This window comes from Lactuca serriola, chromosome 5 (assembly GCF_051521515.1).
Source record: "Lactuca serriola cultivar US96UC23 chromosome 5, Lser_US96UC23_V15, whole genome shotgun sequence".
Lineage (NCBI taxonomy): Eukaryota > Viridiplantae > Streptophyta > Magnoliopsida > Asterales > Asteraceae > Lactuca > Lactuca serriola.
Window position 1 is genome coordinate 270,998,695 of NC_136412.1, and position 27,068 is coordinate 271,025,762.

At 39.7% G+C, this 27,068-nt stretch overlaps 1 protein-coding gene across 1 annotated transcript; it reads right to left on the reverse strand.

Moving 5' to 3' along the window:
• Nucleotides 1–22,224: 22,224 nt before the first annotated feature.
• HBP1 (SOUL heme-binding family protein) lies at nucleotides 22,225–23,339 on the reverse strand. The gene is made up of 2 exons (XM_079002441.1): nucleotides 22,920–23,339; nucleotides 22,225–22,786 (listed from the first exon to the last, which is right to left on the reverse strand). Exons 1-2 carry the CDS (start codon nucleotides 23,189–23,191, stop codon nucleotides 22,372–22,374), a joined length of 687 nt encoding a protein of 228 aa, XP_078858567.1. The 5' UTR covers nucleotides 23,192–23,339; the 3' UTR covers nucleotides 22,225–22,371.
• Between the last annotated feature and the right edge of the window lie 3,729 nt (nucleotides 23,340–27,068).

Genomic DNA, 27,068 nt, shown 5'->3' on the forward strand with positions numbered 1-27,068 from the left:
GAGATGGTTACATCATAACTTAACTCATGCCTAGCTTTTAGGCTGGCCCGTTGAGGTGTGATTATCCATTCGGAGTTTGATCACATTGCCCTTGGTCCATACCTACATATTCTGAGCTTCTCCCCTCGTTCTAGGGGTGGTGGTGCAGGTTGCATGTGTGCTAGTTAACGGTGGTGTGTCCTCAGGCTCCTGAGGTGTGAACTTCCCCTGATACGTGTCCTCAGTCCTGCTTGTGCGCTCCTTGGCAGCATTTTCCTTACTGAGTCTGCTCATGTCTGAGTGTTGCTTCATCTTCTTGGTGCTATCGTCAGAGTTGGGTGCTCACAACGACTTGCTTGCAATCTCAAGCGGTGACACTTTTGTTGTGTCTCTTGTCAGATTTCAAGGCACTTCTTCAATGGGGAGTGCTCTTATAGTGTCTGTACGTTGGAACCCTTGATGTTCCCCGGGTATGCTTCCTTGGGGTTCGACTGTGCTTTTGTGTATGCTAGACCTTGGCATTCCTGGGTGGACCGCTTTTTTAAAGATGATTCTTAGATTCCTTCACGCTTCAGTTTTGTCTGCCTGGCTCCTCTACGGGGGCGAGGGTTTTTCTCTTCATTCCTGCATTCTCCTTACAACAACTCTCAGGGCTCCCCGTGTTCCATGTGCACCGTCACTTGGGGAATTGATTGGGAGCGGCCCGTATGGGTGGTGATTCAAGCATTAACTGAACCCGTTGAAGGTTTTTGTGGCTCTGGTGATTCTTTTTGGATTGGACTCTGTGTCGAACAATGTTGTGTCATCGTTCACGGTTTCCTCTTGAGGTGCTCATTCGACCTTGGGATCCCTGCGTGTGCGTGTCACTCTCTGCTCTGTGTCTTCTAATTTCTGGCTTTTAGTCTTGTAGGTGATATGAGTCTCACTAGGAGTCGGTAGGCATCCTATCCCATTTTCCCATTTCCTGCATGGGTCCGTCTCATGCTTTTCTTCGTTTGTTATGTTAATCTTTGGGTATGGTTCTTGGTCCTTACTCTATGTTTTTGCTAAATTTTGAGGGGTCTGCTTGGTATTGTGGGGCGGCACATCCTCCGGTACAGTTGCATTGCTGCTATTGTGTCCTCCCCTCCCCCCCCTCCAATTTATTTAATCAAGGTGTTCTCTCGCCTACCGTTTTGATGTCGAGCGGTAACCGCCGGTGTCGGGTGCTTATTTATACGACTATGTGTTCTTTTTTTTCTTGGTACGTGCACTATTTTCCAATATGACGGTGGTTCTGTCGTATCGTGTGTTTGGGTTGTAGGCGACGATTGTGGCTGAGCCTGTACTTGTACTAAGGTTCAACATTCCATGGATTTTTTATGGTATCGCCCAAAGCTATAAGAGTGATGGCCGTTCGAGGAGCATTTCATCGTTAGTTGGGCGACGTACCACCGAGAACTCTATCACCCTTGTGGTTGTTTCTTTTCCATCATGGCTGACTAAGTTCAGTGGGAGGTTTATGGTTCCTAGCGTCCATAATTGATGTCCTTTGATTCCGACGAGTGGGCTCCCGGTTGAGGGTTGTAGACCTTACTTCTGGGAGGTTGGGAGCTGGCGGAAGCAGTGTTCGTAAAGAATGTCGGTGTTGTTGTCGTTATCGATTAGCACTCGATGAATTTTCTTGTGTTGCACGTAATCCATTTATAACGAGTGGATCCCTGGGATTCCAGTTGGTCATGCATGAGTATTTCAATGAGAAGCTTATATTGATGATGTTTTTAGGTAGTACCTCAATATGACCGTCTTCCTCTTCACGCTCGCTCTGCTTGAGAGGTCTCGCGATGGTAAGTATATTCTCCTTAATTTGGCGCTCGCCCCCATTTTTTCGATCCCGTGTATTCCTCTGGTCATCGTCGAACTTGGACCTCAAGTCCTTAGCAACTGCTATGAGGTTACGTTTTTTTCATCCATTTCCTTCCTCAGGACCGTGCACTCGTCGGTGTCATGGGTTTTACGCTTTTCGTAATCATAATATTTCCTTTTTTCTTTGTCCACCTATGTAAGTGTTTTCTCAAATGCATGTACCTCATCCTGGTGACTCCGAGGCTCATCCTTGCCGAAAGGATGAAATCTGTGAGGTGGGTGCCTTGAGTGCCGGTTGTGCTTGTCATGACTTCTGTCATAGTGGTCTCGGTGATTGGAATTTACGTGGGAGTTTGCTTGCTCTTGCTTGATATACGCGTTTGCGACAACTTTCAGGTTGGCTTCCTCCCCTTCCTCGCCTTCAATTTGTTGGAGGTATTTTTCGACTTTGTATTTGAGCTCGTCTCTCGACTGAGGTACCATCCCCTACATCTTTTTTGACAGAGGCCCGGGGAGTAGACCTTGAGTGAATCCGCCGATTACAAGGAACTCTTCATGACCTGGAACATTGAGTGTCGCCATTTTGAATCTATCATTGTACGCTCGTATTGACTCTCCTTCTTTTTGCTTGCCTGCCATTATGAAGTTTGCATCTCCTTCCCCTTCCGTAGTTGCATGAAATTGTTTAGGAAAAGGTATCTCAGTTGTTCGAAAATCGAGATGTTGCCTGGTCACAGCGCCTTGACCAATTTTATGGCGTTACCGGATAACATAACAGGAAAATACGTACACATGAAACGCTTTTCCATCCTTAGTGAATTCATCGTCCACTCATAGGTGTCGATGTGCTCATCGGGGTCAATTGTCCCATCGTACTTGGGGATATTTGGAATCATTGTCGAATGCGAGATCTCATACTACAAGAGTTCGTAGCAAAAGGGAGAACTCGTGCTCCTCGTTGGGTTTTCCATGCGAGGGTATGGAAAACCTCCGTACATCATAAATTTTTGGGTGTAATATGGGTTTCCGTATGTTTGATTGTACATTGCTACTTGCGAGATGTATGGTTGTTGGTGGCAGCTTTATTGTGTGCTTTGTTGCAGTTGTGAGCTTTTCTCCAGCTGCTGGGGCATGCTCGGAGTTGATCCATGTGGCTGTTGGACAAAGGAGTTCAGCTAATGCATCGATGAGAAGCGAGGATTAGGCTCTCCCGCCAGCGGTGTTTAATGGTTGGATCTGTACAACTGCTTGAAATAGGGGTTGAACATTGTAGGTTGTTGAGAGAAAAGCGAGATATGCGACATTCCTATTACTGGAGAAAACTGGTAGCTTAACGTTGGGTTGTGTGTGGGGGAAGGGATGGTTCCTGGGGACCAGGTGTTCGCCCCCACCTGTTACGATAGCGTAAGCGGCTAAGAAACCACCGGTTGCGACTGTTGAGTCGATAACTGGGGATGTTGTGTCGGTGGCTGTGACTGCTAAGTCGCAGTCGACTAAGATACTACAGTCGCGGTTGTAACTAGTTGCTCTGCTATGGCAGATCGTGGTTGCCTTACGGTTGTGATTGCTACTATTGCGGTTCCCCATCATGGACCTTGATTTTGTGTTGCTGGCATGTGGGTGGAGGCTTGTTCGTCTGAGATAGATGGTTGTCCTCGAGCGACAACACTGATCTGAGTGGGCTTGCTTCTCCCCCAACCGAACGCCGCAGGTCCCTTTTCCATCATTTTTGCCGCCTAGGGTTGTTTGAAGGTTGTGTAGCATTGAGTACACACCCGAATGGCACCAAATGTTGTGATATATCTTCGAGCTTAACACTTTCTGTGGTGGTTTCTGTGACATCCCCAAAATCTCGGCCAGAAAAGACCAATTTTCATTTATGCTTTTAAAATAATTTCAGAGTAAATCCTTTTGATTTGAAAGAGTTGTGGAATTTGTTCCCAAAAACAAAACATGATAAAACAATGTTTACCAAAGCATTTCATAAAAGAAATGTATTTTCATTATATTATCAAAACTCGGGGTGTCATGTTCCGATACAGACCAATATGCATAAACGATAACATTACAAGTCATTCAACAAATATATACATATACAGACTGGTAAACAAAACAACTTGATGGTTCATCCATCTTATGCCCTCGCGCCACTTCCTGTAATACAAATAAAACTGAGTGGGTCAGGCTTGGGAGCCTGGTGAGCATATAGGGTTTTCAACCCACAATAAATAATTATATTTAATTCCACCAACCAACAATAACCCAATTACCCATTCCTGTTATTCTCACTTTATGTCCCTAAAATAACTAACACAAGGGACCTAGTCTAAGAATATTTCATCGGGGTGACAACACATGCTTCGGGGGTTCCTCAGCAATATAAGTCAAATAAGGCAACCATGAGGGGGATGGAGTACAGCAAATGAACACCCAAGTTCATTAACACCTACAGGTGGCGAGCCTGCTAATGTTCCACAAGACTGTCTAGAAAAGTCCATGGTCGTCATCTAAACTCCGCTAGATGACTAAATCAAACAACAACGAGGCCTTTCATCTGTTTATTACACACCAACTATCTACCCATGTTCTACCCAACATATTAGTAGATAAAAATATACATTTTATACATAGTTTAAAAACCCGTATAGCATGCTTTAATCAATACATATTCCACATAACATATGAGGCACACACACACATAACACGTATTTCATAGAGAATAAATCATATCTATGAGATAGAAGAAAGTGAATACACATTCACACATATAAACAACAATATACTTAATACACTCAAACCATACTTGTATTATTATCGTGTTTATGAAAGGTAGTATACACTCACTTCCTGTATTCTTATATACGTTTAACGATTACTTGTATAATATCGCGTATTGAAAGGGACTATACACTCACTTGATCAAAAGATGATCAAACAGCACTACGGCTTGTAGAAGTAGTATTCTTTGGCAGATCTGGAAGATCTCCACAAAAATCGAACTTCTCGCGGGCAGAGCTTCGGCTCGGGAATCGCACTTCTCGGGATCTTCGGGATCTCAGAACTTGCTTCGGGACTCGGGAATATTACGGGGGCTTCGGGGTACTTCTGGCACGCAAATCGAGGTAAAACGGGAGAGAGAAGAGAGAAAGATAGCAAAGGAGTCGGCTGCCTTCGGATCCTATTTATAGAGGCTGGAACCTCGGAGTACGCAGGGCGTACGAGGGTACGCGGGGCGTACGCCTCGGATCGTCAAGGCTTACGTATCCGAAATACTCGAGTGCGAATGTCGACATACCTCGGTGTACGCGGGGCGTAGGCTAGTACGCGGGGCGTACTTCGGATGAGTCCGATGACTCGTCTTCGGATAATACCGGGATTTAATAATTAAATTTAATTATTAATTATTTAATAAACTTCGAAAATTCATATCTTCTTCATACGAACTCCGTTTTCGACGTTCTTTATATCCACGCGAAGGTGAGACTACGCTCTATAACTTTCGTTTAGACTCCGTCGGCTAATTTTAACTTTATTTTTTTTATTTATTTTTAATAGGCCGGTACAGAAAAACTTCGTTATAAATTCATAACTTCTTCGTTTGACGTCCATTCTCGCCTAACTTTTCATCGCTTCGATACCAACAACGAGATCTTCGATTCTCGTTTAGATCGATTCGACTAAAAACCGCTCCATCTCAAATCGAGTAATTCGGGCTGCACATCGCAAAGTCGAAACTTCAATCAATCGTAACTTCCTCATACGAAGTCAGATTTGGGCGTTCTATATATATTCGGAAACCTCGTTTCAACCACTACAACATTATCCAATGATATCAACTTTATTCTACACTTAAATTTTGACGCTTATTTTTATTCTTAATTAATCAAATCACATAATTAAGCAATTAAGCACAAAACACATAATACTCAAATAATATACTTCTATTATTTCAAAATGGGTTACAAAGGTTAACCTAGACTATTACATTGCTAAAAATGGCAAGCCCGGAAACACAGGCGTTACAATTCTCTTCACCTTAGAATGATTCCGTCCCCGGAATCACACATCAACAAACAAATGCGGATAGCGACTCAACATGTCACTCTCCGTCTCCCAGGTGAGATTCGGCCCATTCGTGTGTTTCCATCGGACAAGCATTAACCCAACCATTTTGCGTCGCAACTTCTCAGTCTTTCGGTCAACAATTGCCTCTGGTTCTTTAATCAACCTTTTGTTCTCATCAATTCTCAATTCAGAAATTGGAATTATGTCGGGAACTTCTCCCGTGAACTTCCTCAAATAACACACATGAAAAGTGTTGTGAATTCCATTCAGTTCTTCTGGTAGTTCGAGCTTGTAAGCTTGGTTCCCAACCCTCTGAAGAACTTTAAACGGTCCAATAAACCTTGGACTCAATTTTCCCCTTTTACTAAATCTTATAAGTCCCTTCCACGGCGAGACTTTAAGCAAAACTGAATCTCCAACTTCGAAGGTCATTGGCCTTCGCTTCTTGTCAGCATAGCTCTTTTGACGATCCTGAGCTGCTAACATTCTTTCCCTAATTATTTTCAACTTTTCAGCAGTTTGATGAACCATCTCCGGTCCCATAAACTGCTTTTCCCCATCCTCAAGCCAACAAGACGACGTACGACACTTCTGTCCATACAAAGCTTGATAAGGTGCCATCTTAATGCTCGAGTGAAAACTATTATTATAGGAAAATTCTACCAAAGGTAAATGTTCATCCCAATTACCTAGGAATTCCAAGGTACATGCTCTCAGCATATCTTCAAGTGTTTGTATTGTTCTTTCACTCTGACCATCAGTCTGCGGATGGTAAGCTGTACTTAAACATAACTTGGTACCCATTTCCTCTTGTAGACTTTTCCAAAACCTCGAGGTGAAACGGCTATCACGATCTGACACAATCGTTAACGGAACACCGTGAAGCCTCACAATTTCCTTCACGTAAGAATTTGCAATCTTCTCCATAGACCATTTCTCCCTGGCTGCTATGAAATGCGCACTCTTAGTGAATCGATCAACGACCACCCAAATCATGTCGTGACTATTCTTCGCTCTGGGCAGTTTAGTGACAAAATCCATAGCAATGTCTTCCCACTTACCCATAGGCACAGGCAATGGTTCTAAACTCCCGTACGGTTTCTGATGTTGTGTCTTTACTCTCGCACAAGTCACACACTCAGCCACATACTTTGCAACGTCAAGCTTCATCGTCGGCCACCAGTAGTAGGGTTTTAGGTCCCTATACATTTTAGTGCTACCGGGATGAATCGAGTACATGGTTTTGTGAGCTTCTTCCATCAGAAGATCTCTGACTCCTCCTGTCTTAGGTATCCAAATCCGATCTTGGAACACCTTCAGTCCATGACTGTTTACACCGAACACCAACGTTTTGCCCAAACGTTCCTCATTTCGGCCATTCTTCTCAGAAGCTTCGCTTTGAGCTTTCTTTATACTTTCCAAAATAGTCGAGACAACTTCTATTCTCCATGCTCTTGGCCTTTTCCTTTCAAGATTGACTTTCTGACTGAGAGCATCAGCAACAACATTAGCTTTACCGGGATGGTAAAGTATCTCACAGTCGTAGTCCTTGAGTAATTCTAGCCAGCGTCGTTGCCTCATATTCAATTCTTTCTGATTAAAGAGATATTGGAGACTCTTATGATCAGTGAAAAGTTTGCACTTCATGCCATAAAGGTAATGTCTCCATATTTTCAGAGCGAAAACTACCGCTGCCAACTCCAAATCATGAGTCGGGTAATTCTTTTCATGCTCCTTCAGCTGTCGAGACGCATATGCTATCACCTTTTCTCTTTGGGTCAAAACACAACCCAATCCAACCCCAGACGCATCGCTATAAACAGCGAAGTCTTCAACTCCATCGGGTAAAGAAAGTATCGGTGCCTCGCATAGCTTCTTCTTTAGCTTCTCGAATGCTTCTTTATGCTTATCATTCCAAGCATAAGTAGCTCCTTTGTGGGTCAAAGCTGTCAATGGAGTAGCAATCGAAGAAAAGCCTTGGATAAACCTTTGGTAATATCCGGCTAATCCTAAAAAGCTTCGGATCTCCGTGGGACTTTTCGGTTGCTCCCACTTCATCACAGCTTCAATCTTTGCTGGATCAACCATTATCCCTTCTTGGTTGACCACGTGACCCAAGAATTGGACTTCAAGAATCCAAAAATCACACTTAGAGAACTTTGCATACAACTTCTCCTTCTTCAAGACTTCTAACACTTCTCGCATGTGTCTGCCATGCTCCTCCTGGCTTTACGAGTAAATCAGAATGTCGTCTATGAACACTATCACAGATTTATCAAGGAACGGATTACAAACCCTATTCATCAAATCCATGAATGCTATTGGAGCATTGGTTAGTCCAAACGACATAACCAAGAACTCGTAGTGTCCATATCTAGTTCTGAATGCAGTTTTCTCGATATCTTGCTCTCTTACTTTTAGCTGATGATATCCTGACCTTAGATCGATCTTCGAGAAATAGCTCGAACCTTGCAATTGATCAAACAGGTCATCAATCCTTGGCAACGGATATCTATTCTTTATTGTTGCCTTGTTCAGCTCTCTGTAATCAATGCATATTCTCATACTTCCATCTTTCTTCTTCACGAATAACACCAGAGCTCCCCAGGGCGATGAACTAGGTCTAATGAAACCTTTGTCCAATAACTCCTGAAGTTGCATCATCAGCTCCTTCATCTCCGTCGGTGCTAATCGATACGGTGCTTTTGCTATTGGCGTGGTTCCTGGTAACAAGTCAATTCTGAACTCCACTTGTCTATCAGGTGGTAATCCAGGAAGATCTTCGGGAAATACTTCCAGATAATCACATACCACTGGAATACTCTGCATCACCTTCTTTTCCTTCATAGCATCGATCACGAATGCTAAATATGATGTACATCCCTTGGTCAAACACTTTCTGGCTTTCATTAGGGAAATGATTCCAGAATTTACTCGCCGTTTGTCCCCATACACCATAAATGAATCCTTCCCAGGCGGGTTTACTTTAACTATCTTCTTCTTTCATAATATTTCGGCATCATTGGCGCTAAGCCAATCCATTCCCAACACGATGTCGAAACCATTAAGTTTGATAGGCAATAATTCCTCGTGAAACTTATTCCCATTAAGGTCGATTAAGATGTTTTTCATACGATGGCTAACAGGTACAAACTTGCCACTAGCAACTTCGACTAATAAAGCATTATCTAGTCTATCAATAGGCAAAGCTAGCTTTCTACCAAACTCATGCGAAATAAAGGAGTAGTTGGCTCCAGAATCAAACAAAATTTGAGCAGGTAATTCGTTTATGAGAAAGGTACCTGAAGCGACATCAGCTTCATCTTTTGCGGCCTCAAGTGTCATCTAGAAGGCTCTCGCCTTCGGCTTTGGTGGAATGTTGGGTCTAGCTGCCTCCTTCTTCTTCGGACAGTCTTTCAAAATGTGCCCCTCTTCATTGCAACCAAAACACATCCTTTTGTTATTCGGACACTCATTGGCAAAATGCCCAATTTTTCCGCACTTGTAGCAGGTTACATCCTCACTACACTTCCCAAAGTGCTTTTTCTTACACTTATCACACCATTTCGCTTCGCCTCCTTTTCCTCCAAACTTTTTCGAATCAGATTTCGAAAATTTGCCTTTCTTACCGGAACCAGATGTTCCCTCAAACTTTCTCTTCTCACCAACATCAACCTTGTAGGTGGTTCTCCCCTTAATCATGTTCTCAATAGACTTGGCAGCCCAGATAGCTGCCTCTAGAGTATGTGCCTGACGTACTGGCACCTCGTACTCCCATGGGAGTCCCTTCGCATACCGGTCCACCTTTGTCATCTCGTCTGGGACAATACGCAAGGCAAACTCCATCTTATCGGTGAAGTTATTGGTGTATTCATCAACTGACATGCTGCCTTTCGTTAATGCCAAAAACTTATTCTCCAACTCCAACAGATTTTGAGTCGAGCAGAACTTGCGCTTGAACTGCACCAAGAACTCTGTCCATGTCAATTGCAGTGGCTCATTAGGGCTTAACGTCTTCCCTAGAGTGTTCCACCAACGAACGGCTCCACCTCAGAACTGACGCACTGCATAGATAGTCTGCAACTTGCCTCTGCAGCCACAAGTCATGAAGGCTAACTCCATTTCGGAGATCCAATCCATAACTCCAATCGGATCCTCCTTTCCATTGAAGGTCGATGGTTTGCAAGTTAGAAAGTCCTTGTACTTGCATCCCATTCCATAATTCCTTCCATCATGGTTGTTTTACCTAACTATCGGTGGGTTGGCTTGACCAACAGACCCACTGAAGTTTCCACCTTCCGAGTGCCCTTCATTTAATTCGGGCTCTTCCACACGAATTGACAGTTCTTCACGATTCTGTTGAAGCAACCGCCTAGTCTCCTCCATTTTACGATCCAACATTGTATGAATCATCATTTGCACACCAGCCATGGTTATCGGCTCAGGTGCTGCTGCTACGACAGGTATTCGCTCAATCACTGGTGGTTGATTCCTGTTTTCATCAGCATTTCCAACTCCACTTCTTGTTCTCACCATTTTGATCTACACACCGAATAAGGTGAAAATTAGATCCTCAATCACGATAGATATTCAAATCATCCTTATCACTCCGAAACGTTTACATGCTAGTTCTAATATCGTAGACGTACGCTTAGAATCCTACACACATAAAGTTTCTAGATCCGGCCGGCAACAGACCATAGATCCGAACAAATAATATCATATATGGCAACATATAACATTTAGCACATAACGCATTTTAGGCAACTTTCCTAAAATAAACTAGTGCTCATGTCTAAAATATCACAGACACGCATCTCAAAATTCCACTTAGCACTCTAAGTTTAAGTCTAGAAATCCTACAAATTCCTAGTTCGCTTAAACTAATGCTCTGATACCAACTGTGACATCCCCAAAATCTCGGCTAGAAAAGACCAATTTTCATTTATGCTTTTAAAATAATTTAAAAGTAAATCCTTTTGATTTGAAAGAGTTGCGGAATTTGTTCCCAAAAACAAAACATGATAAAACAATGTTTACCAAAGCAATTCATAAAAGAAATGTATTTTCATTATATTATCAAAACTCGGGGTGTCATGTTCCAATACAGACCAATATGCATAAACGATAACATTACAAGTCATTCAACAAATATATACATATACAGACTTGTAAACAAAACAACTTGATGGTTCATCCATCTTATGCCCTCGCGCCACTTCCTGTAATACAAATAAAACTGAGTGGGTCAGGCTTGGGAGCCTGGTGAGCATATAGGGTTTTCAACCCACAATAAATAATTATATTTAATTCCACCAACCAACAATAACCCAATTACCCATTCCTGTTATTCTCACTTTATGTCCCTAAAATAACTAACACAAGGGACCTAGTCTAAGAATATTTCATCGGGGTGACAACACATGCTTCGGGGGTTCCTCAGCAATATAAGTCAAATAAGGCAACCATGAGGGGGATGGAGTACAGCAAATGAACACCCAAGTTCATTAACACCTACAGGTGGCGAGCCTGCTAATGTTCCACAAGACTGTCTAGAAAAGTCCATGGTCGTCATCTAAACTCCGCTAGATGACTAAATCAAACAACAACGAGGCCTCTCATCTGTTTATTACACACCAACTATCTACCCATGTTCTACCCAACATATTAGTAGATAAAAATATACATTTTATACATAGTTTAAAAACCTGTATAGCATGCTTTAATCAATACATATTCCACATAACATATGAGGCACACACACACATAACACGTATTTCATAGAGAATAAATCATATCTATGAGATATAAGAAAGTGAATACACATTCACACATATAAACAACAATATACTTAATACATTCAAACCATACTTGTATTATTATCGTGTTTATGAAAGGTAGTATACACTCACTTCCTGTATTCTTATATACGTTTAACGATTACTTGTATAATATCGCGTATTGAAAGGGACTATACACTCACTTGATCAGAAGATGATCAAACAGCACTACGGCTTGTAGAAGTAGTATTCTTTGGCAGATCTGGAAGATCTCCACAAAAATCGAACTTCTCGCGGGCAGAGCTTCGGCTCGGGAATCGCACTTCTCGGGATCTTCGGGATCTCAGAACTTGCTTCGGGACTCGGGAATATTACGGGGGCTTCAGGGTACTTCTGGCACGCAAATCGAGGTAAAATGGGAGAGAGAAGAGAGAAAGATAGCAAAGGAGTCGGCTGCCTTCGGATCCTATTTATAGAGGCTGGAACCTCGGAGTACGCGGGGCGTACGCCTCGGATCGTCAAGGCTTACGTATCCGAAATACTCGAGTGCGAATGTCGACATACCTCGGTGTACGCGGGGCGTAGGCTAGTACGCGGGGCGTACTTCGGATGAGTCCGATGACTCGTCTTCGGATAATACCGGGATTTAATAATTAAATTTAATTATTAATTATTTAATAAACTTCGAAAATTCATATCTTCTTCATACGAACTCCGTTTTCGACGTTCTTTATATCCACGCGAAGGTGAGACTACGCTCTATAACTTTCGTTTAGACTCCGTCGGCTAATTTTAACTTTATTTTTTTTATTTATTTTTAATAGGCCGGTACAGAAAAACTTCGTTATAAATTCATAACTTCTTCGTTTGACGTCCATTCTCGCCTAACTTTTCATCGCTTCGATACCAACAACGAGATCTTCGATTCTCGTTTAGATCGATTCGACTAAAAACCGCTCCATCTCAAATCGAGTAATTCGGGCTGCACATCGCAAAGTCGAAACTTCAATCAATCGTAACTTCCTCATACGAAGTCAGATTTGGGCGTTCTATATATATTCGGAAACCTCGTTTCAACCACTACAACATTATCCAATGATATCAACTTTATTCTACACTTAAATTTTGACGCTTATTTTTATTCTTAATTAATCAAATCACATAATTAAGCAATTAAGCACAAAACACATAATACTCAAATAATATACTTCTATTATTTCAAAATGGGTTTCAAAGGTTAACCTAGACTATTACATTGCTAAAAATGGCAAGCCCGGAAACACAGGCGTTACAGTTGCACCTGAGTTGCGCCTGAGAATCACAACAAAGAAAGAGCCGACGTTAGTCTTCGTTTGGGTGGGGGTCCCAGAACGAGACTCCGAATGTCTAGTCAGTAAGTGCATGGGAGAATTAGGGCTTTGTATTAGATAAAGAGAGAGCATGATCCCCTCTCATGTAGAAGAAGCATACTTTTATACCTGTCGGTCAGGGAGCATGTCCCCGACAACGCCTTTTGTCTTGTTTGGACTGTTAGGACTAGGAGGCATCCTATTGGTGGGTTATGCACCACTAGTGGTTATCCACTATTGGTGCAAAGTTACTGAGAAGCGGCGCTCTGAGCGCTACACTTGTCGTTCTAGGGATCAGTTTGGAACTATTTTGGCCTATTATGGTCCTTTTTGTTAGAACGTTGGGGCATAAACATGAGGTCATGAGGGCCCGAGCCCCGACCTAGCACTTACGTCGGGTAACGACCGTTAACTAGGTCGTCCTTTGGATAGTCATCCTGTTATCTTTGGTGTATTCCCAGAGGGATACATTAATAGTATGCGTATATATATATATATATATATATATATATATATATATATATATCAACTCACTACAACATAACATCCTATACACAAGGATATGTGACTAAATCTACAAGGATGTGTAACTATATGTAACCAAAGGTGAGATAGACGCCCGGACAAATGATCCTACTCTAAAGCCACAACCAAACAAGGAACATGCAGGAAAGCCTAGAACAAGAATCCTCAATCTATCCTACGTGACCACATATAGTCCCTAGGGCATTCGTCTAATAAATGGTAAGCAAAAAAACAAGTGGGTCGGGATTGGTGCTTTCGACCCAATTAGGGATGGCAAAAAGCCCCATACCCAATGGGGAACCCAAAACCCGCACCCGTTTTGACTGGGGAATCCCCAGGTGGACCGGGGATGGGGACGGGGATGGGGAATACCCGAATAAAAAAAGTGGGGATGGGGATGGGGATGGGGATACCCTTAATCCCCAAACCTAGACCCGCCCCCGACATATATTAATATATAAAAATAATACAAAACATATATTTATAGTATAGTTTATAATACATAAAATTTGATCTAAGTAACCTAACTCATTAGTAATTACTTGGTTGAAATTATACTTTTTGCTTTTTCTTTTATCTAATTTAAACTCGTGTATGTATTTAAATTTGGTAGAAAATTTATTTATATTTTTCTGCAATTTTTGGGTACTTATATATTTTATAAAATCTTTAAACTTATGCTGGTAAAATTGAAATATAGAGTTTTTTCTTACGTATAAGTTTGCATGTTAAAAGAGAAAAAGAAATCCCCGTTTCCCCGTTGGGGATCCCCAGTCCCCGTTGGGGGTGGGGATGGGGGTTTATTTATATTCCCCGATGGGGGTGGGGATGGGGATGGGGATTGGAATGAGGATTCGGGGATGGGGATGGGGATTGGAGTCCCTTGTGTTCCCCGCCCCCGTTGCCATCTCTAGACCCAATGGTATAGTGAGGAGAACTCACCAGAAATGAAGAACCTCGAAATACTGAGACACGTTTCCCTTTCTGCACTGCTTGCTCCTGCAAATCTACTAATCACCAAAACCAAGTGAAATCTTAATCAATAGTCCAAAACCCTCAAGTTTGACCCAAAGAAAAAATTGGTCAAAAGTCAACGAAATTCAAAGTCCAAGGCAGGCTAAGTAAGCCCAAAGTACACCAACCCTACGCTCAGCATACGTTACTCGAGCCTACTACTCCCAGCGTATGCAAGTTGTTTCCAACATTTCCATTAAGGACTTTATCCCTTAAGACCTTTCGTCCAGAGCTCAAATCTAGATCCAAGCAACATCCTAAATCATAAATTTCCAACTTTATGACTTTGCATGGCTAGAAAGGGTCCAATCTAGAACCATAACTTATCATAAAGCTCTAAGCTTTATAACTCATGCATGAATGGAAGGAAAATATCAAGATTGCATTTTTATGACTTAACACCGTCAAATATACCTGGAAATGCACCTCACAATCTCTGGAAGAACTCACACTCAAATGGACCAATTTTTGGGACAAAAAGGACATAACTTTAACTTCTAATCTAGATCTATAAATGGAGGCATACAAGTACAAACTTTATACCTTCTAGAGATGAATGAGGAAGGAGAACTTCTAGATCCAAAGTTGCTTCAAGCTTCCAAGCACTATCACCACCTTCTTCGTCCTTCAAAGTCACACAAAAACACACTTTTTAGCTTACAAGGCTCAAACTAGGGTTAAGGTTTCAAGGGAGGACGTTGGAGAGCAGGAGGATGAGAATGGAAGATGCTTCGAAGAGGTAAGGTGCATAAATAGGTCTCAAGACCCTAGATTTAGGGTTTGGGTTCTGCTTGTGTACCCCCATCGTACTAAATGGTACACCCAACATACTCTCTTAGAGGTACATTTTTATCAGCTAGTACGCCCAACGTGCCTTGAATATGTCCACCGTACTAACACATCTCATATCCAACACAAGGTTCAACCCGCTATAACTTCTTCGATTGAACTCAGATTTCGGCATTCTTTATATGCGCAGAAAGCTATTGAAGAGCCCCACAATCTAATCTAGTTATTTTGGACTAAGAACTTCTCAAATAAAATATGTAATTCATGCAAGAAACCCGTTCTATGACATTCCCTTTCTACCATTTGGTTTAATATACAATTCAAGGGTTATAAATCTCAACCATCATTACCTCCTACCAAAAAGGTCTAAGATTTACCTCCTTAAGGCCCAAAGCCTTTATAGAATCGACTTCCAGCCCATGAACCTGAAATAAGACATGACAAGAAACAGGATGTTACAATTCTCCCCCACTTAAGTTAGATTTTGTCCTCGAAATAGGTTCTCGCTTCCACCCTCGGAGTAACCCCTTGATCGGCCAACCACCTCTCCATGCCTCTACAGTCTTAACAAGAAACAAAAGACCTATCAAAACACTACCTTACACTCTTAACAAGAAATAAGAGACCTATCGAAAACACTACCTTACACCACACCCCTAATCTTGTAAGAAGAGAATCCACTTCTCAGCCCAAGACGAGTAGATCCCAAAATCATGGACAACCTTTAGTTAAATGGAACCACCTATTTGACACCCATGCTAACCAAAACTCCCAACCTTATCTAAACATATTCTCCCGACCTTGTGTTGTTCATCGAACATCCGAAATAGGAACTACATCTTATGCCATAACTACATGCCCCGCACACTGACACGTCAGTGTGGAACCTTACAAAACTCAGCGGACAAGGCTAAACCGTCCTTTCTATCAATGAATCTTGGAACTCTCGGTGGGATGCCGATATGCTAACCCCATATAAAATGCACCAATGCTAAGAAACCTATAAAACACATACTATAATGGACTAGGCTCCTACTCGACTCTAATATCCCAATCTGCTATCCACTCACAATACTCAGGCTCACTTCTGATCCGCTATCAATTAACCACACTCGGGCTTACCCATGACCTGCAAATCAAAAACTGCACTTGGGCTTACCCCTGACTTGCTAACCAAGAACTACACTCGCAACATATCACACACTGAACCAGCAAGACTTAACTTACCCTACCAGGATTTTGGGCCATGTCTCAGACCTCCAAGAACCAGTCAAATAAGAACAGATAAGGAAGCCCTCCATACAACCCTCAACTTGGCTCTTAGAATCCTAGAGTCTAAAGATCGAGGACGCCCTATAGATTACTAATACTACCAAAAATAGAATGATTCGAAAAACATTCCAGCAGCTAACTATGATCCCGATGCGACAATCAGAAAATCAGACGATTCCATGAAAATCCCAAACTGGAGAAATCCGGTTGAGATCTGGACCTTGGCATCAGGTCCTCCTGTTGTGAGGGTTACACTCTCCCCTACTTGGGATATGATAGGTCTTGAAAACTTCAACATCTTTTTCAATTCCTAGGCCACATGAACTCCACTAATTGATCTCGACACTTAATATTCAGGTGCTCAGAAAAAAAAATCTACAACCACAACAACATTCACAAATTCCAACGCGCAAGCAACACTCCAAAGACAAATAATCAATCCCTTCATAATAAGAAATTGCTTGAAACTAGAGTTAAATATGATTATTTCATTCAACTAATCATTCAAGATTACAACTGGACTCCCAGAACATAAACATAAAATACAACGATACCACAATACAATACCCAACCAAATTGAAGAACTGAAAACTCAAGCCTCGGTCTTCAGAACTCCGATCATCCTATATTGTCCATCTGGTAACTGCCAAGCTAGGGTTGTAGGGTTCTGAACCTCGTCAAAAATAAAAATGGGACAATGAGCTTTGATGTGGCCCTCCTGTCTGCAATGGAAACAAACCCGCAAACTCCGCCTGCAATCCCTACCAAAAAGACCCTCTTCGCCACACCTACGACATACAGAAGATCGACACCTTCCATCATGAAACCTTCCGCACTTGCCACACTCAGATCTTCTCCTCTCATCTAATCTTGAACTCGCATCAGTGGACTTAAACTACTTGGTCGCCGGCTGATATTGTCCTGAAGTTGTCCCTTCCTCCTTCTACCGAATCTCTAACTCGATATTCCTCCTCCTAGCGCTTGACTTCATCTCGGTTAAGGTTCGGTACTACTGAGTAGATACAAACTATTGAATCTCCATCTTAAGCATACTTAAGTATCGCGACATTTGCGCCTGCTCTAAAGCAGCATCCTCTAGCCATAAAAGAGCTCTCTCCATAAACATCCTGGTGATCTCCTTCACCGACTCCATATGTTTGAGTGACATGTACTCTTGTTCCAATCGCTCTCGCTCCACAATAGGAACATACTTAGCACGTAACATATCCCAAAACTACTCCCAAGTCACCGTCACTCGCTCTGCCTTTGAGAAGCCCTCAGTAACAAACTCCCACTAATCATTCGCACCCCAACGAAGAAGAACAAGCGCAAACTTCGCCTTCTGGTTCTTGGGACAAAAACATGTGAAGAAACAGCCCTACACATTAGAAATCCATCTCAAAGCAATAATTAGGTCCGTGTCGCTTCTGAACTCTGGAGGCTTTGTATAACTGAACTCTCGTTACTGTATCGCCCTGACTCCCAGAGATCGTGTAATAGCGGGGACTATTATGGTTTCGGCAGCAGCTACGTGCGTGATGGCGACATAGAATCGATCAAACTCCTTGATCAGTGCGGTCTTGACTGACCCATAAAACTCCGGAATCCCCTCTCTGATCACCAAGGCCACTTCGGTGGTAATGACCCTGCGAATCTCCTCATCCTCCATACCTGCTCTAACAGTGCCACCATCACTTGATCCCAAGCCTCCATAGCCGTCATATTGAAAATACACCATGGAAAAATCAAACATCAAAACACAGTGCTCAACTCACCAGGCCACCCTCCTATTAGCTCCTTGGTAGCCTCGAGATTCCTCCTGAATCCCATATGGATCATGTTCTTTCAGTAGTATGGGCCCATACTACCTTCCACACCTATCCATATTCGATTCGGAATTCATCCCAACGTCCTAAGTCACTGCACTAGACCATTCCTAGGTGTGCTAACACCTACTTATCCTATGAGCTACAACTAACTTCCTAGGATTGTCCTTGCTCCTGCACCATTGTTTGCTTTTGTGCATGTTCGTTGTACACAATACGAGGTCAGATAGACTATTGAATAATTGACTCTGCCCTAAGTCCACAACCAAACAAGGAACAAAAAATAAGGCTAAGTCAATCATTCTAAGGCTATTTAATCCCGACCATATATAACTATAAAACATACACATAACAATCACACAATCAAATAACATGTAACAAGCAATTTCCTACATCTTAAGGCATCACTGAAATCAAGCACTTCTATCCACAACTCCCTATGAGAACCTAAGATTATCCATTAGCATACTTTTATAACAATTCATATATCAACAAGTTCAAATTCGGCACAAATAACAAGTATGGGTATTTTGGGAACCACTCTCCTGTTCAGGCTCTGACTGACTGTACACACCGCCATCTTACTGTAAAACCAAGGTTAAGTCAAGGTTCACGTTCCCGATCCCAAGCCAACAATCAAACAAGAACATGATAAGAGACTGAGCCCATGTCCCTAAACCAACCGTTTTGTTATAAATTTCCTTTGCAAAAATGTTTTGTGAAAATTCTTGGATCCTAGTTTGAGTTTGGATTCACACAAGTATTCTTCTAATTCACTCAAAATAGGGCTCTGATACCAACTTGTAACGTCCCATTTTCACAACAAAAAATTTTCATTTTTATTATGGTAAAACTCCATATCATAAAACCCGTATTAAGAAAAACCCTTTGTTCCAAATTACATTTGTAAAATCATAGTAATATTATAACACGGAGTCTTCATTGTTGTTGATGAATGTGTACAGTCACGCCTTCACATTCCCACGATAATTGATGATACCTGAAACAGTAACTGTTGGGTAAGCACAATGATGGGTTTTAGCCATATGAACATCCCTATGTGCACATGCAACCCTAATGCTTGGATCTAGGTTTCTCTAATTGAACATACATTGAATCCAAGACTTCTAATGGCTAATAGAGTATAATAACAATATGAAATCAGAGATTAGAAGTTTACCTTGAATCACTTGCTTGATCTTCTTGTCCTTGAGGCTTTAGAGTCACAATTGTCACTCCTCTAATGGTTTACAAACACCAACTAGCAAGAAGATGATTTAGGAGAGAGAAGAGGGGATCAAATCGGCCAGGGTTTCTTCTCAAAGCACAAGTGTCGATTTCCCTTGACCCCTAGGGTCTATTTATACTAGTTAGGCTCCTAGGGTTTCACCCTTAAACCCTAATTGGATAACTTAGGCCCTAAGCAATCCTAATCCCTTCATGATAAGCCTATGGACGATTTTAAGGCCTATCCAAAGTCCTTAAAACCGTCCACCCTTTATCCATAAGGGATTTATAGCCCAAACTATAACTATCACACATTTGACAGTTTATGCCCCTTTATTCAATTAATCTCCTTAAGTCACCAAATTAATTCCTAATTAATTTATGACTTATATTAATCAAATAACAATATTATTATTCCTTATATTATTCTTATAATATATTAATAATATTCCTTCTCTCATTATAAATCATCCTGTCAAGTTGCTATAGTGAAGGCAACCCAAAAGGACCATGCACAACCGGGTCAAATACTTGCCAAATATAGTTGTAGCCTTAGACACTATTCCAACACACAAAGCTTAGTAGGTTCCCCAAAATACCGCACATATCATAACATAAACAAGTATGCATATCCGGTCCACAGTCATTGAACTAGAATGCCTCGGGTTTGTTGGCCTACCACCTCAACTCAACCACTCTTCCCGAGACTCTGTGCCTATTGCTTACAGCCAGCCCGCACCTGGTTTCTTGGCCTACAACACAAACCAGGACCACCTCAACCTTATCCACCACCATATGTCGACATATAAACAAACAAGGATCAAGTAGACACATAATACATGCAATATCAATCATATGACTCACTACCGCCTACTAGACCTCTCACAACACACTGCTCCACTACTAGCTAACCTCCATCGAATGCGTAATCCTAAGTAACCATAGGTGAGATAGCCACCCGAACAAATGATTCAACTCTAGGGCCACAACCAAACAAGGAATAGGCAAGAAAGCCTAATTCAGGAGTTCTCAAGCTATCCTACATGACTACGTACATTCCCTAGGACACTCTACTAGACGATAACCTACCTACTGGTACTCTAAACAGTATACCACTAATGTTGCATCCTATCACACCAGGATATATATATATATATATATATATATATATATATATATATATATATATATATATATATATATATCTAGCAGATCACTAAAATATAGCAACATCTTATGCACAAGGATACATGAATAACTCTACAAGGAATGTGTAATCATATGTAACCAGAGGTGAGATAGACACCCAGACAAATGATCATACTCTAGAGCCACAACTAAACAAGGAACATGCATGAAAGCCTAGATCAAGAGTCATCAGTCTATCCTACGTGACCACATACAATCCCTGGGGCATCCTTCTAATAAATGGTAACCAAAAACTAGTGGGCCAACATTGGTGCCTTCGACCTACGGTTATAGTAAGGAGAACTCACCTGAAATGAAGAACCCCAAAATATTGAGATGCACTTCCCTTTCTGCACTGCTTGCTCTCGTGAATCCACTAATCACCAAAACCAGGTAAAATATTAAACAATAGTCCAAAACCCTCAAGTTTGACTTAAAGTCAAACTTTGTCAAAAGTGAATGGTCAATGAAAGTCAACGAAAGTCAAAGTCCATGGCAGGCTGAGTACGCCCAACGTACTCCAACCCTACACTCAGCGTACATGATTCAAGCCTAGTATGCCCAGGGTATTCCTAGGTACGACCAACGTATGCAAGTTGTTTCCAACATTTCCATTAAGCACTTTATCCCTTAAGAACTTTCGTCCAGAGCTCAGATCTAGCTCCAAATGACATCCTAAATCATAAATTTTCCAACTTTACGACTTTGCATGACTAGAAAGGGTCCAAATTCAAAACCTAACTTATCATAAAGTTTTATGCTTCATAACTCATCCATGAACGGAAGGAAAATATCAAGATTGCATTTTTATGAGTTAACACCCTCAAATACAACTCGAAATGCACCTCACAAGCTCTAAAACAACTCACACTCAAATTGACCAATCTATGGGACAAAAATGACATAACTTTAACATCTAAACTAGATCTATCAATGGAGACATAAATGTACAAACTTTATACCTTCTAAAATAAATGAGAAAAAAGAACTTCCAAATCCAAAGTTGCTTCAAACTTCCAAGCAGTATCACCACATTCTTCTTCCTTCAAAGGCACCCAAAATTTCTAAACATAGTTACACTCCTAAATGGTTCTCTTTTTATTTTTCTAATTAATTATTTTACATAGTTACACTCCTAAATGGTTCTCTTTTTATTTTTCTAATTAATTATTTTAACTAGTAATGATATGATAAATGAAATGTCAGTCTAGTGACAGGAACATTTAAACAAAAAATATAGTTTGATGATATTTTTTTACCAATGTCTTAGATGATATTTTTTTGAATAATTTCAAAACATAATTACCCTTCTAAACCATTTCTCTTTTTCAAAGTTAAACACGTTTAATCGTTAAAACACGTAAATGTTCTCGAACCGAAGATTATTGATTACTTATACAGTATCGAGTGTTTATTGGGATCAAAAGCATATCTATATCTATATCTATGGCTTGTTGTTCATGACAAAAATTACAAATTGCTCGTCATCTGTTTCCCTTCCCTTCGACTGGATTACATATCAAACTTGAACCAAATCTCATTTACTCTGTTGTCAAATTCGAATGGAGAATTGTATTGAGCAACCGTGTAAACTGTCGTGATGTCACGGGAGTGGCTTTTCTTGATGGCATCCAACCAAGTAGTGCCAGAGAGACTGGCGGACAAGGCCGCAGCTTCAACGCCGACGTCTGAGTCCTTTATAAATCCACCGAATTGGCGTACGGCTACATAAGTCGGTCCCCATTTCTGGATCGAAATTCCGGTAGCCGGAGGCGGATCGACTTGGTTCTTCTTCGGGACATAAAAACTCACCAGAAATGAAGATTCGCAGAAGGGTCCGTCACTCGGAGCAATCTCTGTTAGAACCGGAGCTGTCATTTCTATCTGCTCATTGTAATTGTTTTTCCCTTGGATGTAGTTGAATAACCTAAAACGAAATAATCAATTTAAACAAGATTCGTAAACTATAACTTGAAATCGGAATTAGGATTCGAGTTTTCTAAATCAAATGATTGGTTTTCGAAACGAATCGAGTACTAAAAGGAGTAAATTAACGTAACTGTAGGAAACCGGTGCGAGTGCCATCGACAAAGGAGATGTCATCGATGGGAGAAGTAGTCGCCCACATACTGGAATTATAAACGCGAATCTCGTAGCCTTCTCCGGAGTTGATTACATCGTATGTTGGACACTCAATACGGTTGCACTGCTGCGGGAATCCACCGACTGCGACGGCTTCCTTCTGCGTCAAAATTCCCGGCCATGACCCTAACTTGACGTCGGAGAGTAGGCTCAGTAGCATCGATAGCTTAAACAGACTGAAAACTGCCATTTTCAGTTGGAAATTTTGAAGAATAGCTCGAGGTGGGTATTAATGGTATAACAACAATGGAGAATGACCACACATTGAGGATTGATCAATGGCGTTCTGTGTTTAGCTCGGATTTCAGTGGGTGACATTGCTACACGTAAACTGTTCTGGTGCTAGTCTTCATCTCTTATGGGCCATAAATAGTTCAACAATCTACATGGGTCGGGTCTGGCCCATTTTCTATACGTCGTTATATGTTATGCGGGAGGGATATTTCCACTTCTCTTTTTATTCATCCATTTAATTAGGGGTTTTTTAGACACCATTAGACAATTTAATGACAACTTATCAATCTACAAAAACCAATGTATTTTTTTTCAAGAAAACGGCACAAGCCTTTTTGGTGTTAACAACCCACAAGCGTTTAAACCCTAATTAGTTTTTGAAATATTTTTATTGGTTGAAATTATATTGTTTTTCGATATAATTATATGGTAATAATTTATTATCATTATTTAAAAAAGTAAGCCTAATAATATAGGTTGGTATAGGGATGAAAGTGGGTCCAAACCCGGACCGGATAGACTGGGACCCGGAAAACCCGGAACCGGTTAACGAGATTTTATAGAACCGGAAACCGGATCGGTATATAGGAACCGGTTCCGGATATGGTACCGGGTAAAGTGGGTCTAGAACCGGAAAATCCGAAAACATCAAAGTGGGTAGGTTGGAACCGGATAAAGTGGGTTTAGAACCGGAAAACAAGAATTTTTTGGTAATTACTTAGTACTTAGTGGGTTGAACTTTGAAAATTTTCATATTGATATCCCGAATTTGGGGGGACTGTAACTCATTGAATATGAAACCAAAATTGACAAAAGTATAGTCTAAAATCATGTACAAACTCTAAACTACACTTTCGAAAAAACCGCATGTCAATTCGACTTTAAAGGAATGAGATATGCATGTGTTAACATTTTCACAGAATATAAAGTACAAAAATAAATAGCTAAAAAGTTGAAAATTTTCAATTTTGATATTCTGACTTCAGGGGACTGTAATCATTGAATATTAAACCAAAAATGAAAAAATTATAGTCTAAACTCATGTACAAACTCTAAACTATAAGTTGGAAAAAAACCACATGTCAATCCGACTTCAAACGAATTAGATATGCATGTTTCAAAACTTTCACAGAATACAAGAAAACTGAAAAACTAAAAATTTTCAGCTTTGATATCTCGACTTTGGGGGACTGTAAGTCAATTAATAGAAAACTAAAAATGACAAATTAATAGTCTAAAATCATGTACAAACTCTAAACTACACGTTGAAAAAACCCGCATATCAATTGGAGTTGAAACGAATGAGATATGCATATTTTAAACGTTTCACAAAAACCGGTTCCGACCCTAAAAGTGGTTTCGGTTCCTAACACTGGTTCCGGTTTTTAGACCCGGTTTACCCGGACCCGATGGACCCAAACCCAGATTACCCGGAACCCGGATAAAGCCAATTTTTAAACCCGGAACCGAAACCGGTTCTATATATTCCAATTCTAACGGTTCCGGTTCCGATTCCGGTTCTAGTCCGATTTTCCGGTTCTAAATCTCATCACTGGGTTGGTGTGTCTATAATAAAAGGCATCCACTTAATATATTTGTATTTTTACTTTTGTACCTTTTATATCCACATCCATTCAAAGATTGGATTTTTCTTAATTGTGATCTGTTATGATTTCTTATCTTGTTTTGATTTTATAACTTATTTTATTTTGACTTTTATATATTTGATTTTGAAATCCAAATCCTTATATATATATATATATATATATATATATATATATATATATATATATATATATACATACTGGTGAAGTTCAATATATAATCATTATTAACATTGAACCAAGGAACCAATCGTGAGCGTCGGAAATCATAGTGAATATGTTTTTTATTAATAAACATCAACATTGATAAAAATAAAAATAATAATAAAATAAAATAACTTAATCAGTTCAGATTCACACATTGAATCTAAACTGTAAATATTTCAATTTTAACAATCACAATGTGATTATGACTTACTATTTCAACTATTTGATCATTCACAAATTAAGTGAAAATTACATATGAATCGAAATATATTTACATATAGTTTTATAATATTTAACGTTTTGGTTACTCGTAAATTAGTTTTGAAAAATTAACAAATGAATTTATTCACATTGTGAATCTGAACTATGTATAGTTTAGTTCCAAAAAATATGAATTTTGATATATTTATTAATTTTTTTCGATTAAACATAGACTTTAACTTTTCAAAAAACAAAGAAAATGAAGTGAGTTTTTTTGAAAAAAAAAATCAATTTTTATATATCAATGTCGATCTCTATGGAAATGTGATGAAAAATCATGAACAACGGTTTTTTTTCTCGATAAAATTCATGAACAACGGTATATTCGGTGCATGTATATCTATTGTAAAGTCTACAACCCTTCATTTTGTTGTTGATCGCTTTAAAGTTTAAATTCTGACGCTTTAGATTGGTTCATTGGTTTTTTATTAATAATGATTCTCTACTAAACTTTTCTCTCTGTGTGTGTGTGTGTGTGTGTGTGTATATATATATATATATATATATATATATATATATATATATATATATATATATATATATATATATAAGGAAAACGTAGGTTTCAACACATTGCTCCAAGCGGAAAAACAATTAACAATTAAACGTATTAGGGCACATGCAACCTAAATAATTTATGTCTTTTACATAAAGACGACATACTATGAACTATCAACCTACAAAACCCTAATGAAATCGTAATTTATAAGGAAATTTACATACCTCTTGAATTGTTGTTGCAAACAAATCTAAAACCTTCTTCAAAGCTTTCGGAAACGGGCACCACAAGTGTCGTGCCTCTGATGGTTCACATCAAACCCTAGTAACTAAGAGACTTGAAGATAGAGGAGAGGGATGATAGAATTTTTGGCCTTGGCTCTCAAGAATGAAGTGGCCGAAAATTGGAGTCTAAGGGTTCCTTATATAGTGCATCTTGGAAACCCTAGATAACCCTAAAATGAACAAAATAATATTTATTCAAATTGGTAATTATTCAGCTTCCTATTTATCTGTAACGAATATTCCAGATGCCCTGGAATAACCTAGAATTCGTCCACCCCTTCTACGGAATGTTTTGGACCCTCTCTTGTTCAACTCTTATGCAACTGTACTTTAACCCTTACACTTTTAATTAATTCAATTAGTCTCAAAATTAACTACAATTAATTTTTAATTAAATATTACTGTTTCTAATTAATATAATATTTTCATAATATATTAGCAATTTCACTTATTGCTATTTATTAATAATATAATAAACCAATAAATTTGTCTCTCTTTCTAAAAGTTATCATATTCAATTACTAGGTTTGAGGGCAACCCACAAATATTTTGCTAATAATTCAAGTATATACTAATTCAGTTATTGGCTTAGACATCTAATTCAATATATATATATATATATATATATATATATATATATATATATATATATATATATATATATATATATATATATTGAAATAAGACTCTTTTGAAGAAAAAATTAAAAAAAAAATCATCAGATTTATACAATTGTTGAAAATCTTTGTTTGATTTATTAAATATCATAGCACACTAATCGAAAAACATTAATTCTTTTATTATGTGTAATCTAAGTTCGTATGACGTTCACAAATAATAGTGGTTATATATACGATTAGACGAATTCTCACGCGTTGCGCAATGAAGATTAAAAATATATTGTTAAAATATTGAAAAATATATGTTTAAAATGGTTATGTTATTGACATTAACTTTGAGATAATATATATATATATA

Coding starts and splice junctions, on each gene's coding strand:
- HBP1 (XM_079002441.1), bottom strand. CDS start 23,191: ATGGCAGTTTTCAGTCTGTTTAAGCTATCGATGCTACTGAGCCTACTC. Junction 22,787..22,919: donor ACTCGCACCGGTTTCCTACA/GTTACGTTAATT, acceptor ATTTCGTTTTAG/GTTATTCAACTACATCCAAG.